The sequence below is a fragment of the Pyxicephalus adspersus genome, chromosome Z, assembly GCF_032062135.1.
Source record: "Pyxicephalus adspersus chromosome Z, UCB_Pads_2.0, whole genome shotgun sequence".
Lineage (NCBI taxonomy): Eukaryota > Metazoa > Chordata > Amphibia > Anura > Pyxicephalidae > Pyxicephalus > Pyxicephalus adspersus.
Genome location: NC_092871.1, coordinates 81,784,867 through 81,802,526, shown reverse-complemented (window position 1 = coordinate 81,802,526; position 17,660 = coordinate 81,784,867). Strand labels below are relative to the sequence as shown.

General features: G+C 38.7%; 1 protein-coding gene across 2 annotated transcripts in view; it reads right to left on the bottom strand.

The window, feature by feature from the left end:
- The window catches only part of ITIH6 (inter-alpha-trypsin inhibitor heavy chain family member 6), a 48,718-nt gene that overhangs the window by 14,501 nt on the left and 16,557 nt on the right, over positions 1-17,660 (bottom strand). For both annotated transcript variants that reach the window (XM_072430421.1, XM_072430420.1), the window contains exons 3-9: positions 15,785-15,939; positions 9,939-10,049; positions 8,604-8,851; positions 4,239-4,408; positions 4,027-4,143; positions 2,861-3,032; positions 58-1,602 (exon numbers count right to left, since the gene is read on the bottom strand). In XM_072430421.1, the coding sequence (XP_072286522.1) occupies positions 58-1,602; positions 2,861-3,032; positions 4,027-4,143; positions 4,239-4,408; positions 8,604-8,851; positions 9,939-10,049; positions 15,785-15,939 (2,518 nt within the window). The remainder of the gene's footprint in view (positions 1-57; positions 1,603-2,860; positions 3,033-4,026; positions 4,144-4,238; positions 4,409-8,603; positions 8,852-9,938; positions 10,050-15,784; positions 15,940-17,660) is intronic.

The following is a 17,660-nucleotide window of genomic DNA, read 5'->3' as shown; positions in this document are numbered from 1 at the left end:
TAAAAAAAAACATATTCAGTATCAAAATATTGAAAAATTCCTTGATATATTTTGTACCTGTGATTTCTTCAAAGTAGCTATAGACAGGAGGAGGGTTGAGTGACTCCACAAAAGTTGGATAGGAGAATGTACCAGGCAAAAGTTCAGTTTCCTCAGGTAGGATAAGAAGCCTGGGATGAGTGGGGTAGACTGTGAATGATGTTGGTGGCCCTGTAGTTTGAGACTCTTCCAAGCCTTCTACAATCCTTTCCCCTGGAGTAAATGTGCTGCTATTTAAAGAGCTAGAAAGTGTATCCGTCACTGTCTCTTGTGTCCTTTCTGTTACTGTGACAGTAGAAACACTGCTTGAAACAAATGAATTTGTTGGGTCTTCAGAGCTGGTGGAGAGTTTCTCTGTCCTGGTTAATGGCGTTCCAATTGGGGCAAAAGTGCTTGGATGAAGTGTGCTGGTGGGAAGCAAAGTAGTATTATGACGAATATCTGAAAGTGTTGTCAGTGATGGAGCAGAAGTTGAAGCCAATGTTATGAGCTTTTCTAAAGTGGTGGTTGTCGTCAATCCTTGAGTTACAATAGGCTGACCCCTGGTCCCGGGCGCCTGGGAAATTGTTGTCCTAGAATTGGTTGGCTTTGCTGTGTTGATCTTGGTTGTTGTTGGAGGCTTTGGAGTTTTGGTGGATGGTTTTGTTGGTCGGGCTGTGGTTGTCACCTTGGCTTTTATGGAAGTAGTGCTTGGAAGAGTGGTAGTTACAGTAGGCTGGGATGTAGTAGTTAAAGGGGTAACTGTAGTGCTAGAACGGACAGTAGTTGTAGTTGTGGTTGTTTTGGGGTCATCTTGGTCATCAGGTTTTACTACTATGAGGGAAGTAACAGGTGTCACAAAGTTGTATTTAAGAGATAAATTAGTTGCTTTCTCTGTCAGTATTTTTCGGGCTACAGTGTCGTTGGCCTTAATCCTAGCCTGCAACAAATCCTGGATTGTGAAGTAGGCCCAAAGTCTCTGAACAAACCACTGAATTTCATCTACATTTCCTGAACACCCAAAGCTAGACTGGGTGGCATTATTCACCACAGAGATGTCATTTTCTAGATTGAGCTTTTCCTTCTGATTATTGGCAGTCATTCGGACCTGAAGGTTTTTTGCTCCTGGCTTTACTTTGCCTGCGACGACTAACTCTGATCCATCAAAATAATTAGGGAACAGGGTCTGTGTTACATTTTGGGCAGTTTCCCCGAGGTAAGCCAACTCAATGTCAAAGAGGAGAGGACTGGCAATCTCATCATAAAATCCTTTCAGCTGCAGGGTGGCATCAGAATATTCATAGATTCGACGTGCTATGCCACGGTTTTCCAAAGACAGTCGACGCATGAGGTTGTAGTCAGCATCATCGCCAAATGCCAAGCAGAAAAGAGAGATAGTTCCTCCCAAGGCTTTTTGGGCATTTTCAAGAATGCGAGCGGAAGATGTTACCCCAGAAGTAGCCTCTCCATCTGTCAGGAATATGACAAGCGGGATCTTCTGCTTAGTGCCACCTTTCTCTGGTTTACTTGATGTCTTGTTAAAAATAGAAGCAGCAGCCAGGAGTGCAGCATTGATATCTGTCCCTAAGGAGAAATACAACATTGCTTTCTTTAAAGTATATTTAAGCACAATTACTAAAATCTTATGGAAGTTTAATTATATTAATATAATTTCATTTTTTTTTTATTTTGGTCAATATATATTATATTACCCTATATAAAGAGTAAACCTGGGGTCTGAATGCTATAGGCCACAATGGATATCAATTCTGTTTGTTTTAAACACTGAGTTACGGTAAACCTTGTAGTATGGGGTACAGGCCTATTCCTGGTTCAGCATGACTGTGACCTATGTACAAATCCAGCTCCATAAAGACATGGTTTTATTACTTTGGTGTAAAGGAAAAAAGAAACCTAAATGACCTGCACCAAGCCCAATCCTTAAGTTTATTGAGTATCCTGAATTGGAATGCTAATTTCAAGCTAGGTCTTCTCATACACCATCAGTACTTTACCTCACAAATGTTCTTTCAGCCAAATAGACACAAATCCCTGTAAACACACTCCAAAATCTTATGGAAAACCTTCCCAGGAGCAGAGGCTTTCATAGCTGAAAGGACTGGAGGCTTCATAATTATGCCTGTGGTTGTGAAAGGGAACAAGCTCATATGGTCTCAGTGTAATTGTCAGATGATCTTTTTGGAATGAAGAAATCTTTTTGTAAATATAGGGGCTGCTGAAAATAAGACTATCATGGGTGAACCTGGGTGATCCAGCAAATCTAGAATAGACATCATAAAAATAATTTGATATTAGTTGGTAAATGTTTTCCATGACCAGATCCATTCCAGATTTGCTGGATAACCCAGCTTCCCACATGATAGTCTTATTGTCAACAGTCTTGGAAAGCTTTAATAAATCAGGTCCTATATGTTGAAATAAGGTTCACCATCATCTGACCATTACTCCAATACAATATGAACTTGGGACATCCTCTTTCAAAACCATGGGCGTTGACATGAAGCCCCCAACCTTTTCTATGCTATGATATGAAATCCTCTGCTCTCCTAGGAAGGTTTTTCATAAGATCGTGGCATGTGTCTATGGGAATTTGTGTCTATTTAGCCAAAAGAGCATTTGTGAGGTCAAGTACTGATGGGCAATGACCTGGCTTTAAATTACCATTTCAATTCAAGACACTCATGTTAAAAAATAAATCAGGCCCATACCTTAAATAATGTGATTTTTATCCCCTATATTGTACATTTACAGTTTAGAAACAAGTTACTACTAGAAAAACTTTTATGAAACATCAGCAGCTTGTTAAACTAATCTCACTTACATCCATCAGCTTCAATCTTGTTGACATATTCCTTTGCACTCTTGATGTTCTGAGCTGTGGCCTGGATGGACGTGCCGGGTCTCCACACTTGTACCACATCTGAGAAGGTAATGATGTTAAAGTGGTCATCTCGGTGGAGGTCATTTAGGATGACGTACATTGCACTCTTTGTCTGAAAGGATAATTATAATGCACTTTGTTACTTGGAGTGCAGCAATGGCTAAATGCACTGCTTACCAATATATTACGAAAACAAAAAAAAAAAAAAATAGATATTTACTATGTAAAAATATAACAATGTAATATTAAAATTAAAATGAAACATTTGTTATTTCACAATGCTATTGCTTTGCATTTTGACATCATTGGAGACTTCTTCTATCCTCAAATGGTAAGCTTTTGCGCTGCAGTTGCTTGGCCAACCAGTCCTGGACAAATCGGAAGTCATTTAAAATCCACACTTTTATTTTCTATACAGTGGATTGATTCATTTGCACATGATTTGCCGTCTTTTAAAACTTTACCAGACTCAAGCATTCACAACTTTCTTTCTGAAGGCCTTACAAAACTTCTATGATCTTGTCATGATGACACTAGACACATCACTATCAAAGAGGACACCAGACAGTTTCCCCAACACATTCTTAAGCTGGTTCTTATTATCGCCACCATATCTGGAAGGCCAGTTTCTAATTTCATAGTTTTTAGGTGGTGGTAAATGTAGGGTGAACCTAATTTTTCCATATCTATATCAGTTTTATTTACTACTTGTATATCACTTTTATCTGTTTGAATAAAGATGTAATGTTTTCTCATTAAAATATGGTAAAAAAGAAACTCAATGCATGAATTTTTTTACATAGTTGAATTCAGTATCAATTTGATGTAGCTAAGGCTACGTATGTACATGACTAATACCCGGCAGATAAGAACAGTCGGGCTCGTCTCGGCTGAGAATTTGGCCCGTTCTCCCCCTCCTCTCTCCATAGGACAGAAGAGCGTTGTATGCACAGAGCTCATTCATTCATCTGCCACTCTTGGATTACAAAAGATTGTTTCCAGCGACAAAAATTGAACATGTGTGCACAATCTAATATAGTATGTTGTGCTGTTTTGCAAAGAACATCTGCAAAGATACCTTACCAACATATCACAGATGAACTTACCTGTTTAATTTTAGTGCCGAACATTGACCCGCTGACATCAATAACGAAGATAACATTTTTCTGGATGGTTGGAAGCCCTCTTGGAGCAAAATAGTGAACAAAATATCCGTTGTATATCTAGGTTACATACACGTGAAATGGTAAATTATTTTTACAAGTTTTTATCTCTACGTGATAAATAGCACCTTGTGTGTTACACATCACACATCTACCTGAACATCTCCTGCGAGGTCTTTCAGGGCCACATCATATTGAATTACAAAATCTGCTGCAATGCCAGAACTGGATTGAGCAGCTTGGTCCTTTGGAGTTGGATTGAATGTGATTCGAGCACAGTGCGGGGTCTTCTCTACTTCTGTAGATGGAGGCATTTTTGTCTCCCCTGTAAAACAGACAAGGAATTTTAAACCATGCATTCTTTTGTATGGTATAGTATCATACATTCAAGTCATAATTTGTAATACCAATATTTAAGTCTGCGGGCTTGTCTGGGCAATACCCATTTTTCTTCCTGTATTATGCTTTTGTACTTGATTTCCAAAGTCTATCTAGAACTAAACCTTTTTTTAATTTACTTTTGGATGAAATAGAGAACCAAGTCAGGTAATTTCTTTCCATCTGTGGACCATATAGAGAATATTACTTTCTGTCCTGTAGACACAACATGAATTTAAAGTGTACATATACCTAGTTTGTTTTTGTTTTGGATAAAAGGGGAAAGGTTTTACTGCTATCCAGGGCACCATTGGTAAGATTTCCCTAACTTTCTTCTAATTACACAGATCAACCAAAAATTAGATTTGATAATCATCAGAAAGCAGACAGCAGATTTCAGATCTGTTTTCAGTTTTTCCCTAACATGTACAGTTTCTGAGTTATGAATACTAATATAGTTAACATTGTACGTGGATGTTTTTTGTACTAAAACGTAAGCACCATTGAAGTGAATGGTAATACATCTTCACTGTGAAGTAAAACAAGGCCAACTGTGGTATACATCTACTGAACAGTGTCAGTCAGGTACCATTGTTTTTTCCAAAAGGCTTGGAGTGTGATTTTCTTGTGTAGTCTTTGTCTGGATTGTCGTAGTACAGCATCCAGCAGTAGTCAGCCATCATACTTTCATTCCAGAAACCTTGGTAGCGGTGCTCCATTAACTGAATGTCCTGGTGAAAACGTTCTCCTTATTCGTCATTCACCATACCAAGATTTTCCAGGGAAGAATTCTAGACGTGAGTGCAAGAAATGGATTTTTAGTGACATATGACAACCCCGTTTCTGGTATGAATCAAGCAGACAAACTTCTTCCTTGTATGCAGGAGACTTATGGGTGCCCAGGAAATTTTCACACTTGAATACATCCCAAGCTTCCAGCTCAGCTGCTGAGAGAGATTGTTTGAAAACATCATCCTGCAAAACAGACTTGATCTGTGGCCCTATAAATATCCCCTCTTCATTTTTGCAGTGCTGATGTTTGGAAACTTCTCAACAAGGTACTGAAAACCCATGAAGTTTGATTTACCCATGGCCTTTACAAGGTTCTTCATCAAGCCTAACTTGATATGGAGAGGTGGCAGAAATATTTTATGTGGATCAACCAGAGGCAGAAACGTGACACTGCTTGTTCCGGGTTTATGGGTATCTCTTGGTAGCCAATCACGCTTGACACAATGGTCTCCCTTAGATCGGCTGTCCCACATGCATAGGAAACAGCAATATTTTGTGAATCCTCTTTGCATTCCCATCAGCAAGCCAATGACCTTTAGATCCCCACAGATGTTCCACTGGTGTGTTTTATACTGGATTGCTTCAAGCAGTAACTTCATGTTGTAATAGGACTCCTTTAAGTTAACGGAATGGGCAATCTGTAATCTTGATTTGGAATTACCATTATGCAGTAAGACTGCTTTCAAGCTTCTTTTAGAGGAATCAATGAAGATACGCCATTCAGATGGAAAATGCTCTTGTGACAAACTGGTAAAGAGTGCGATAGTAGCACAGTAAGCCATCACTTGTGAAGAACGTTGTCAAGTTATGATTTAGTTTTCTGTAGTGAGTTACAGTTACACCTTTGCAAGCAAGTGCTTCTGTTTATGCCTTGAAGCAAGACGTTCTGCTTTGTCTTTGGAGAGATTTAGATCACAAACTAGATCATTCAGCTCAGCTAGTGTAAAGGTCTCTGGTTCTGAACCTTCATCGGCCAAGTAGTCAGGATCAGATGATTCCTAACTGGCTCCAACTCCAGCGCATTCCTCATCACCTTCTACAGAAGCAAGTCCATCATGTGGCGGTACCGGAACTGGCAATGAATCATCATGGTGAACAGGCCTAATTGCAGAATCGAGGCTGGGATATACAATTTTGTGCTTAGTTTTGCCTAAGAATCCTTTTGTTGATGTGGCAAAAATAGCAGTTGATTAGATGGTCCCGTGGTTCTCTCCACACCATTGGGATTGCAAATGGCATTGCTGCTTTACGCCAATTTAGCCAGTCACGCAGTCCGTTGGAACAACTGGTACAGATGACATGTGGAGCCCAAGATTTATCCTGGTCACCAAGTAGACAGCTGAAATAAAATTTCTACATCTTTTTAAGTTCTGTGCTAATTTGGGGACGTTGTGCTTTCGTCATGAATGAGCCACACACATAACAGAAACTGTCTGGACCATCAAGGCATTTTCTAGGTATGATGACAAATGAAATCAATTGCAGTTAGTGTGGTCTCTAACCTTAAAAAAAGAAAAATGTTGTTAAATGTTGAAATATGTTAAAGTATTTGTAACAAATTTAACACAATATATAATTAGCTGCATCACAAAACCTAGATATGCTAGATAAAAACTGAACACAGATTTGAAATTTGCATTAAAAATTCTACAAAGCCAGATAAAATTATATCTGATGAAAATGACATGTTGACCTGTGTTATTGGTGTCCATGGGTTAGTGAGTAGTGGGGAGGAGTGTGAAAACTTTAACTAGCCTGCTAATGCCTAATTCCCTGCATACAACTATTCCACTGCATTGCTGCAAGGAAACTTGGTCTCAATAGCCTTAAAAGCAGAAAACCTTAAATGAAGATGGCAGTCCAGTGGAAGCAAAAAATAAAACTATATTGATAGTGTCTGCCCAATGCCGATCTTGGATTGCAGATCATGCATGGCCTAGGTGTATGAGATATTTTTATTTGCCTAAATTTGTCTCCTTCCCCTTAAAAACAGTTTCTGACATTGCAATTTGCTACTCTATAGTTTGCACACCTGACCCTCTTTACATCACATTTAAAAACTCAGTAATTATTCAGATTGCCTAATCAGCAGATTCAAAAAGGATGCATTGGCCTGATTTCAATGTGTTTGGATTTGCTTATTGGAATCAAAACCTTTAGATTTTCAAAAAATATTTGTATCTATTGCCTGTTTGCAGAAAATCCAGTTCTAAAGCCTTTTTGGTCGGAGCCTTGAACCTTTTGCTTATTCGTCCACATTTTTGTCTGCACCTTGCCTTGACCTGTCTGACCATGCTTATCTCTGCTAAGGGCCTCAACCCATGCCCATTCAACCACATTTCTGTCTGCTATCTTTCTCAAACCCCTGCCTCTTTGACAACAGTGGTCACTCTGCATGGCTATTTTCTTATTTCCATTAGAGAAATGTTTTTCCAGCAATCAGGGAGATGACCTTTTTCCCAGGGAAGTCTGCTATTGCTCACGTTTTACAGATTGCTTGAAGTTACCTATTTAACAGAAGCATGATAAACCTTATGAGATCATGGCTGCATTCCACCTCCTTCGGGTTGTCTATCACCTAAACTCTAGTTCAACTTTCTAAAATGTGGATCATGCACAAAACTCACTAGGTTTGTCCTCCACCGGGACAAAACTGTCTCCACCATACACCCTGACATTTGGTCTCAGTACTACATTTGGTTCCTACTGCCCTGCCTCATGGGCTTAAACAACATAATCATATTGTTTATCATATTCATACGTGGCAACATTTCTGAAATGAAAATATCATATCTAGCTATAAGAAGATCATTATGCATTGAATCATGTTCTGGCCCACTCTAGATTTTAGTGTCCCCAGGTCTGCTCCCATATTACTGCATTCTCTGGAATGTAATATCATTTATTGATTGATTATGGACAGAGACCATCTTGTCCCCAGGAGGGCATACCAGGAGATTAGGTGCACATACCAGGAGATCTTGCTGACACATTTCAGGTATAGGGGTTTAGGTTTGCAATAGAACTGCAATCATCTCTATTCAAGTCAGTGGGGATTCAAAATCATCTTGAATTGAACCAGCCTAAAAGTCAGAAGCAGGTTCAGAGGAGCCCAGATACATCTTGTAAATGTCTCTCAAGTTTTCTGTTTTTGTCCTTAAGAAATCAGAGGAAAATAAACCCATCAGGATCTATCCAAAATTAAAAAATCAAGTTTAAGTGTTCTGAACCTTTAAGCCCCTGTAAAATAATTAGGATAAATTAAACTGTACCTCGGTCTATGATCTTTAGATATTGACAAACCATTAACTTTGTCTTTGTCTTTTCTCTCATTCGTGATTTGCACCTACCTCGAACAGCATTGGTGATCAGTCGGCTGGTACGAAGAGGTAACACTCGGACGTACTCTATCCCTGTCCTTTCAGAGATTGTCACCTGCACAGTGAGGTTCTGGACTATTTGACCAGGTCTCAAGCTGACAGCATACTCATATTTCCCCAATTGTCTTCTCAGCAACTCCTCATAGGTAAGAGTAAAGGTTATTTCTCCTCCAGCCTCCACATTCACTGAAACACGGAACTTCTCTGTCTCCCGGTCCCTGTTGTGATAGTAAGTAGGGCACTTTATTTACAACATTTTATTGGTTGATTAAGGATTGGGCTGACAGCCTGGCAATAATGAAATTGGGTACAAGTTCTTCTCTGTGGTTTTGTAAATCCAAAAGCTTTTTGGATCCAGGAAACCTTGAACAGATTGCTGCAAACTCTTTTGCATTTAAGTAGCAAATGTTTTCAATTCTGGACCTGATCCATGATCCAAGTTTGTTGGATCACCCAGGTTCTTTTATGATAGTCTATCTTCTCCAGTCTTGAAGAACTTTAATAAATCAGGCATAGTGTATCATATAGATATTATTAGGGATGAGGTTCAGGTTCCCAACTACCGCCGGCATGAGATAAGATTTATCCAATCAGGACCATTGTTGTTTTATTATAGGAATATAGGCTGTTCACTTACCAAGGTAAATTATCCCCTTGCAATGGATATTTCATTTAACCTAACTGTGGTGGAATTTCACTTTGCAAAGAAAAACCAATGATGTGTAAGGACACAACCAAACCGGGACTGAGGGGCCGGAGTTAGAAAAGCTTTACACTATTCACTAAGTAAGGTAAATATCCCTTGAAAAGGGTTATGTCGCTTTTATTATGTGGGTAGGTATGTTTCTTTATTAAATAGCCCCATTGTCTATGTTGTTACTATTAGGCCTGGTTACAATGGGTCGATTTTTACTTTGTACTGCATTGCCGGGGAATCTGAAGTGAATTTAACTTCAGGTGTAAGCAACTGTTTTATTTTGTCCCAAACAAGTTGGTTAACATTTATGGAAAGTATGCAAGTCTTGTATTATCTAATTAAGATCTCCTGTTTGTTGGAGTATCTTCAGTATGTCCTGGGGGTTCACCCTAATCTAACTGTCAACGGTGGAAAAGGCAGAATTTATTACACATGTGTCAGGAACCAATTAAATCACCCAGTATTTGAAAGAATTTATTGCCCTATGCTTACTGTCATGCTGTTTAGACTTTGCATAATAATGTATCTTTATTGAATAAGATGGCAAGTGGAGCATAAATCATGATAGGCTTGTGCAATACTGGTTCCAAATCAAAGGAGATGCTTACCTGGTCCCTACGTGAGCTGTGGTCTTCCCCTGTCGTCTTGCCTCATCATACATCTTCTTAGCCTGATGTTTCTCCTTAACCTCAGCTACATGTGTCTTCCCATTCAATGTTCTGCAGGAAAACATTGCTTTATTTTTACAGAATCCAAAATGCTTTTGCAACTATAAAACATGATGGCATCCATTGGTAAAGGTATCCTACTTTTCTACGTTCAATGTATCATATTGATATTATTAAGGATGAGTTTCAGGTTCCTCTATTACCATGAGCTCACAAATCTTAAAATTATAGACTTTTAGCTAAAAACTTTGCATTTGCCACAAAAAATAGAAACAATTTACTGTATAATGACATGCATGGTCATTGCCTCTGATCAGCTGAGTTACAATATTCATTGTCTTGAAGGAAATATTTATTTTTATATTGTCATTGGTACTTCTACCCCATGACAGGGCCCAGTGTGTGGCGACAGAATGGTCCAACAGAAACTGAAACCCTAATTTTATCACAATTTGGTTAACAAGACAGATTTTAATTTTCCTCTCTGCTAGATTAGGCAGTATTTGACAAAAAACAGGCTGTTGAGAATGGTCACTCCCTATAAATTTGGGAGGAAGACAAATTATGCTATGTATGCCATGTTTTTTAAATGTAAACTTTTTATTGAGACATAATCAGGTACAGAGAATAGATAACAACATAGTATTTATCCACAATAAAAATAAACAGTTCCATGCAAACTAGAACAACAGTACAGTGGTGGTTAAAAAACAATTTGCTTCCAAACCTGTAACCCAGGGAATCTTAGTAACATTTTACAACTTTAATAGGATCAAAAAGAGGGAGTGAGACAGGGTGGAGGTGAGAAGAAAAAGGGGGATGGTTAGGGGTAGGGGTAGCACAGGTACTGCAGCATTGTCCAACAAACCATGCCTTGGCCCATACAGCTAAGAGTTAAGGGTCAACAAAAACTTGATCAGCTTGGATCTAAAAATCTTGTGAGGACAGGGTAGTGAAGGCAGGGGTGGTAATGAACTAGATCCAATAGAAGTAGGTACTATTAAACTTCAGAGTCCTAGAATCAGTGGACATCATATCTTCCATATGATATTTGTCCTTAACCCTAATAAGCCAGTGACCAACAGATGGTGGTGTTTCATATACCAACTAGAGCTTTAGCAGCATTCAATAAATGTCCCAATAAAGATGTCTTATATAGTTTTTTAGACATGTCAGTGATTTGTAACAATACCATCTCAGGTTTACCACATCTATCAATGGAAGTGAGGTCTTGGGTAAGTTTTGCTACAGCTTCCCAAAAAGTCGCTAATTTCGGGCATTCCCAAAATAAATGTAGTAGAGTGCCACGGGCCCTCTTACACCTCCAACAGGTGGGGTTGACCTAGGTGTACATTTTCGCCAACTGAGCAAGTGTCCTGTACCATCTGCTTTATAATAATTTCTTGGTACTTGTTGCAGACTGAGACTTTGTGGTCAAAGCGCAACATCATCTCCCTCTGCTGAACTGTGAATGTAAGACCCAATTCCTACTCCCACTTTGTCACAAAGGGTGGCGTTTCATCAGACAACATGAAATTAGGGATGTGATAAACACAGGACAAAGTGCCCCTCAAGCCAGATTGAGAAGCACATTGTGTCTCCAAAGTAAGAAGGGGACGATTGAATTGAGACGGAGGAGGAAGGGATCTGGTAAAATACCTCAATTGGATAGTACGCCATATGTTTAATTCTGGTAGATCATATTCAGTTTGCAATTCTACAAGGGGTACCCAGTCATTGTTTCTTAGGAAGATGTGTCGCTCTGTAGATCTCTTTAGAGCGCCAAACGCGGAAAACTGGATCCCAGTAGGGAAATCAGGGTGACTTAAAATTGGGGGAAGCAGGGATGGGAAAGACTGGGCTCTATGGGAGTGGATATATTTGGTAATTGCTGCCAATGTAGGACCTATCAACGGGTGTTTGAACAATTTAGCCCCAGCCGGTGCTGGAGCCCAGGCCACTGTCTCCGGCGGAACATCTGAAATCTCATTTTCCAGCATAACCCAAAGCTTTCTCTATTTATTGGTACACCAGTCCAGTACCCTGGCTAGGTGCACCGCTCTATGGTAAATTACCACGTAGGGTAACGCCATTCCCCCATGCACTTTAGGTAATCTGAGTATCTTTGAGCTTATTCTAGGGGTGTCCGGGAAGAAAATAAACTTAATAAATTCAGCCTTGAAGCCAGTGAGCATGTGTAGAGGAACTCTCCCCGGGAGGGCGAGGAGAAGGTACAGCAATGGGGGCATTATATTCATCTTTAGAATATTGCACCTTCCAAACCAGGTAAAAGTTTTCTGCCTCCATCTATGAAGGTCTCTACGGATTCAGTTAAGCAATGAGATAAAATTCATCTCAAGCACAAGACACAGCTTGGCAGGAATCTGGGTACCCAGCTATGTTATAGGGGAGGTAGCCCTTTTAAATGGAAAGTTAGCCAATATGATCCTGAATGTATGCCATGTTTGATTTCAGGTGCCCAGGGATGCCCAGTAAATTTCTGACTGGCAAGTCAGAAAACCTGATTTTTCCCCAATGCAGTAAAGTAACACTTACTAGTCTTTTACCTCCCCCCAGTCTGCGATTGGAGAATGAAAGAAGAAGCAGCATACTGAGGAGCTCATCTCTCATTCACTCGCCTTTTTCTTCCTATTAACAGGCTCCTTTATTTGTAGCACAAATGACTGGTTGCCTGTGCTGCTTCTCCCTGCCCCAGGCTAAACTTGGGAAAGATTGCATTAGGCCAGGCCAGATTCAAAGATTTATCCCTGCTACAAATCAAGCACTATTACTTTATATAGGTCTTTTTCAACCTTTTTAAAATGGGAGACCCCTTAAATTACCTTTTAGGTCGTCAGCGAACCCCTTCTATATATGATATATCCATAGCTCACAGTATATTAGTATGGTGGTCAGTAGGAAGAATGCCTCTCATATTTCTGCCCATTAAGAAGAATGTCACCCTTACAGATAGTAAAAAGATTATTGATTTCACTTAAACTGACCTGAGGGGTACAAATTGCTCATTGCTAAAGCATTCCAAAGAACCCTAGTTGAGAAACATTGCTCTATACACCTGGAAAAAAATCTATACAGGGCATCGTGATGTTGCTGGCTTTTGCATCTCTGCTTGAAGAAGCACAGTAAGCCATTTATTATCATAGTTTCATCATCTACCATAGATCAGCCATTCTTGGTTTGCAACATATAAGGGTGATTGTCCCCCCTATTAATGCACTTGCAACAGCACAGGAGTACCGTTCAAGATATTTTGTTTATTTGATTTAGACCAAGAAAACCATAAAAACTAAAAATTTTCATTGTTGGTACAAATAAGCAAAGTATCATAGCCATTACTCAACTGTTTTTTCTAATGAGGCTATAATTTATTAGCTTTATTTTGTATTGAGCTTGCCCGTTTGAAAGCTTTGCCTGGGATGAAAAGGGAACTCCTTATTCCCAGTCGTATTTCACATTCTAGCACACTCTGTTCTGAACTTTGCTGATCTTCACTTTTTCTGTTTTTTGAAAGAAAGGTTGGTAGAATTCATTAGCAATGGATTTAAGGACACAAACAGCTCTAATTGGGAACGTCCCTGACTTTAAATTAAAAAAAGAAAAAAAAATCTATTTTGGACAAATAGTGTCGAGTCTTGCTTTTTTTTTTCGCCTTAAAAATCTCAAGGGACTGGAACAGCTGCTCCTCTGTTTCGAGGTCTCCAGGCAAGCTGAAGTTTAAGAGAGACACGCATAGACGCCAGGCCAGCATAAACTTGAGAAGGACAAGGGTTGGCCAAGATTAACTTGGCCTGAGTGACAAAACCTTTCCTTGTGACAGGGAGTTGTGTGTGTGTGTGTGCGCTCGGATGCTTAGCACCACTTCTTCCCCCTCTTCTGTGTATCCTTGGTTTCTTTCCAAACCGGACTTCAAAGGTATGGGTTATTTTTGAATTATTTTTCTGTAGCCAACATCAGCAGGGCTGTATGAACACGGCAACAGCCCCCTGTCCTAATGGCTTCCATCTTGTAATTACCTAGAGACAGGCATACTACGCTCTGACCAAAACATCCTGTGGGTTAGCTTATGCTACACATATTAAAATATGGACTAGGATATTTTTAAAATCAAAAAGTGTTATTGAATTTCAATTTCATCCAAAAAAAAAAAGGAAAATGCATCCAAAATATTAAGCTATATCAGGAAAATCTTCCTGTTGTGGTTTATTAAAATGGTATGGTCCACATCTTTTTATTATTCAGATTTTTTTTTAAAAATAAAAAAAATGTATACAGATAGTATTTGAGGATTTGCAGAGTGATCCAGTAGATGTGCTCTTTTGGATTTTATTTTTTATTTCTATTTAATTCGGAATTCACATGGAGCGGCTAGCAGGTGGCTACCCTGTCTCCTTAACCCTACTCAGTCTTAGCTGCATGCACTGCCCAGAATTAGCTACACTTTGAGGTAAGTGTTTAATTCCCCTTTCAAGAGGAACCAAAGTTTCACTATTAGGTTTTCGTGATCAGGCAGGTCATTATTGCAGATGCAGGTCATGTCCCTTCTGCAAAAATACAACCCCCTGCCTGATCGCTCCAGGTTTCTGGGGCTAAAGCTGAGCAGATGAATAAAGATGGCAGCACCCGGTGCTGGAACACAAACAGGTAAGGCACAAAAAATTAGTTCTGCTTTCACATATGAATGAGAGCACCGCAAGGGGAATGGCAGCCACATAGGCAAAGAAGAGGAGGGAGAGGGCAATAATTCATCTTCTAACATCAATAAGCTATGTTTGGAATGTGAACTTCAGCTGTCCAGCTCGCTAAATAAGGTTTATTCTAGCAAAGTCATTAAAGTGATCCTGTCCTCCCGGTACAAATATAATATAATAATCTCCCTGAAAAATAGGTCTTTTTTTACATGGAGCAATATAACCATCCTGCCTGTAGCTGGAATGCCACAAATTCTCTCTAACAAACATCCTATCCCTGTGTTTTTCAAGCCCAGTAATACACTGAGATGGAACCTTGAACTTCCAAAAGACCCAACACCCAAACCAAGGGAAGTAATTTGGTATGAAGTGTATCAGGGAGAACAGAGATAAACAAAACTCTCAACAAACAAATGGCCCAACATTGAAGGGCAGACTCTACAAGTCAAGACTTGCAGTATTTCAAAAAAGAACATTTTTTGAGGAAAGTTTGCTGCATGTCTTGGATAAAGAGGACAACTGTTTTGCATGTTGCATGAAAGAGAACATCTACATAAAGCTGAAATACCTTTTCCCAAACAGGGTTGGTGGCCTTTGTCACAATGTAATACATATAATGCCATTTCAACAACCCTTTACCCTGCAGATTAAAAAACAATTCACATCTGCAGCCATGTCATTTGAGAATTTATCACCTATGCAGACTTTCTGACACCAAGGATGGGATTGAGAAATAAAATATAACTGACTCCCTGACACCAAGGATGGAATTATGAAATAAAATATAACTGGCATCCTGCTACCAAGGATAGGATTATGAATTAAAACACCATGTATTTATAGATAACTCCTAAAGATGTTTCAATATTGAATATTACCTGATAGTAGCAATCTTCCAGATATGTACCCATTATTTTCATTTGTATTATTGCTGTGGCCATAGGAACATTTGCACTTGTTTTTTTTTATTAGAGCATGCTGAATGAAAGAGGCAATCCTGAATTGTAATCTCTGAGCATATGAATCAAAAATGTAATTAAAACAATATTACAAAAGAATAAGCTTCAATATACTTACAGTGTGAAATTAGATATGAAGGCTGAACTGGGCAGCTCCAAATCAAAGATGGCTTCTTTTGACTCAGCATGAGGATTGAACATAACAGTCTGTACCTTGGTATGGGCATAGCGAGATACAATGGTCGATTTAACGAACAGGCTGCTTATTGTCAGCTAAAAGTAAAACAAAGAAAAAAGATATGCATAACATTAGACTGGCACTAAAGTGGCACTTTAGTATTTCCCTTCAGTGTTGTTCGCATATAAATTTAATAAAGTCACCTAAAGTATATCTAATGTTAAAACGTTTGTTAATGTTTTTGTTTTTTTTTCATAATGTAGCAAGTTCTAAAAACCTGCATACTACCTGTCCATGATTTGCAAGCTAGTGCTCATCAGAGATGATTGTGACTCAGATCGGAGCTATCACAACCTTGGATTGGAATACAAAATTTTAGTTTTGATTTGACATTACAATACCAGTCATTGACAAATTGACTGAGCCCCATTATACCTGTAATTGCAAATTAAAAAATAAAAATTCTGACTCTTCTTGCAGATGTTTAAACCAATCCAACCAGATTTATTTCTGAATTGGTAACAATTTCACAATAAAGAGTTAAACCCACAGTAAACGTTTAGAATTACCAATAAAGTAGTTGCCGAGCCAGTTACTATTAATAAGTACAGAGGTAAGAGAAAGCGACTCTTTATGGCAAAATCACATATTTTAAAAACCCTAAAATCCTTTATTCTAATTGCTAAGATACATACATAAATACACAGTATATTTTTGGCAGTACAAAGATGACATTTTTGGTCAAATTTATACAGTCAGTAATTTTTTTAAATCTCTCACAAGTTTGGATCCCAGTATACTGGGTCAATTTAAGGGATGCAGCTACAGTCTCTCACCCAATGCGTTTCGCCCTTGTGGGCTTCTTCAGGGCATTTTTAAGACCTTGGAGTATATTGACCTTGGGGAAGAAAAACAAAGTATGTTTCCTACAAGTTCCAAAGTAGGAGATAACAAAGAATGACTAGTTTGAAGACTTGAAGAAAGTATGTTATTTTAAACCAATTGCTAGAAGGTTTTAAGGGTTATTCAGTAACAGGAATATTTATGTTTTGTGAAACTTATATTATGTTTAGATGAAGAAAGTATCAGGTAATATAAGTATAAATTCTGGGAGAATCTGAGATATTGGAACTTTCTAAAGATAGGTGAACTGTCAGTTGCTCCTTCTTGTTTCAAATAGTAGTACCTTTGAGGTGTGTAAAAATTTATGGCCAGATTAAGGATAATCAAATAGTACAAGGGTACCCAAAATCGTGAGCTTTTAGATGATGTTCAAGAGATGTAAATTGATTCAAATAAGGGATTTTAAGGTTTTTTAAATATGTGATTTTGCTATAAAGAGCCGCTTCCTCCTCTCTTTATTGATCTGAATTGTATTATTTGTGTTCGGTGAAACTCTAATCAGCACCAGCAAAAATAATTGTGCAAAGCAACACCTTTAAAATGGTGTATGTGTGACAGTTGTGGTGGTGGTGGTGGGGAAATGATAGCAATGTGCTAAAAGCCTAAATTTTACTTTTTTTTAATTGTAATGGCAAAAACAAACAAGTTTATTGAACATTTTTATTTTTAGATAGCTTTTAACCAAGAACGTGTTTACAGTTTGGGGTAATGGTTCGTTGTGTTTGATAAAAGCCTCATAGAGTAGTGAAATACCAAAAAAAAAAAAAAACAGGAAATCTGACATTCCCTCAAACATTTCCAGCTGGGAGTCAACGTCTGCCATTGAAACATGTGGACCTGGAAGATTCTCCACCAGACAATGTTTGAGGGCCCACAAAATATACTCGAGGGGAGTTTTACCAGACAATCATTG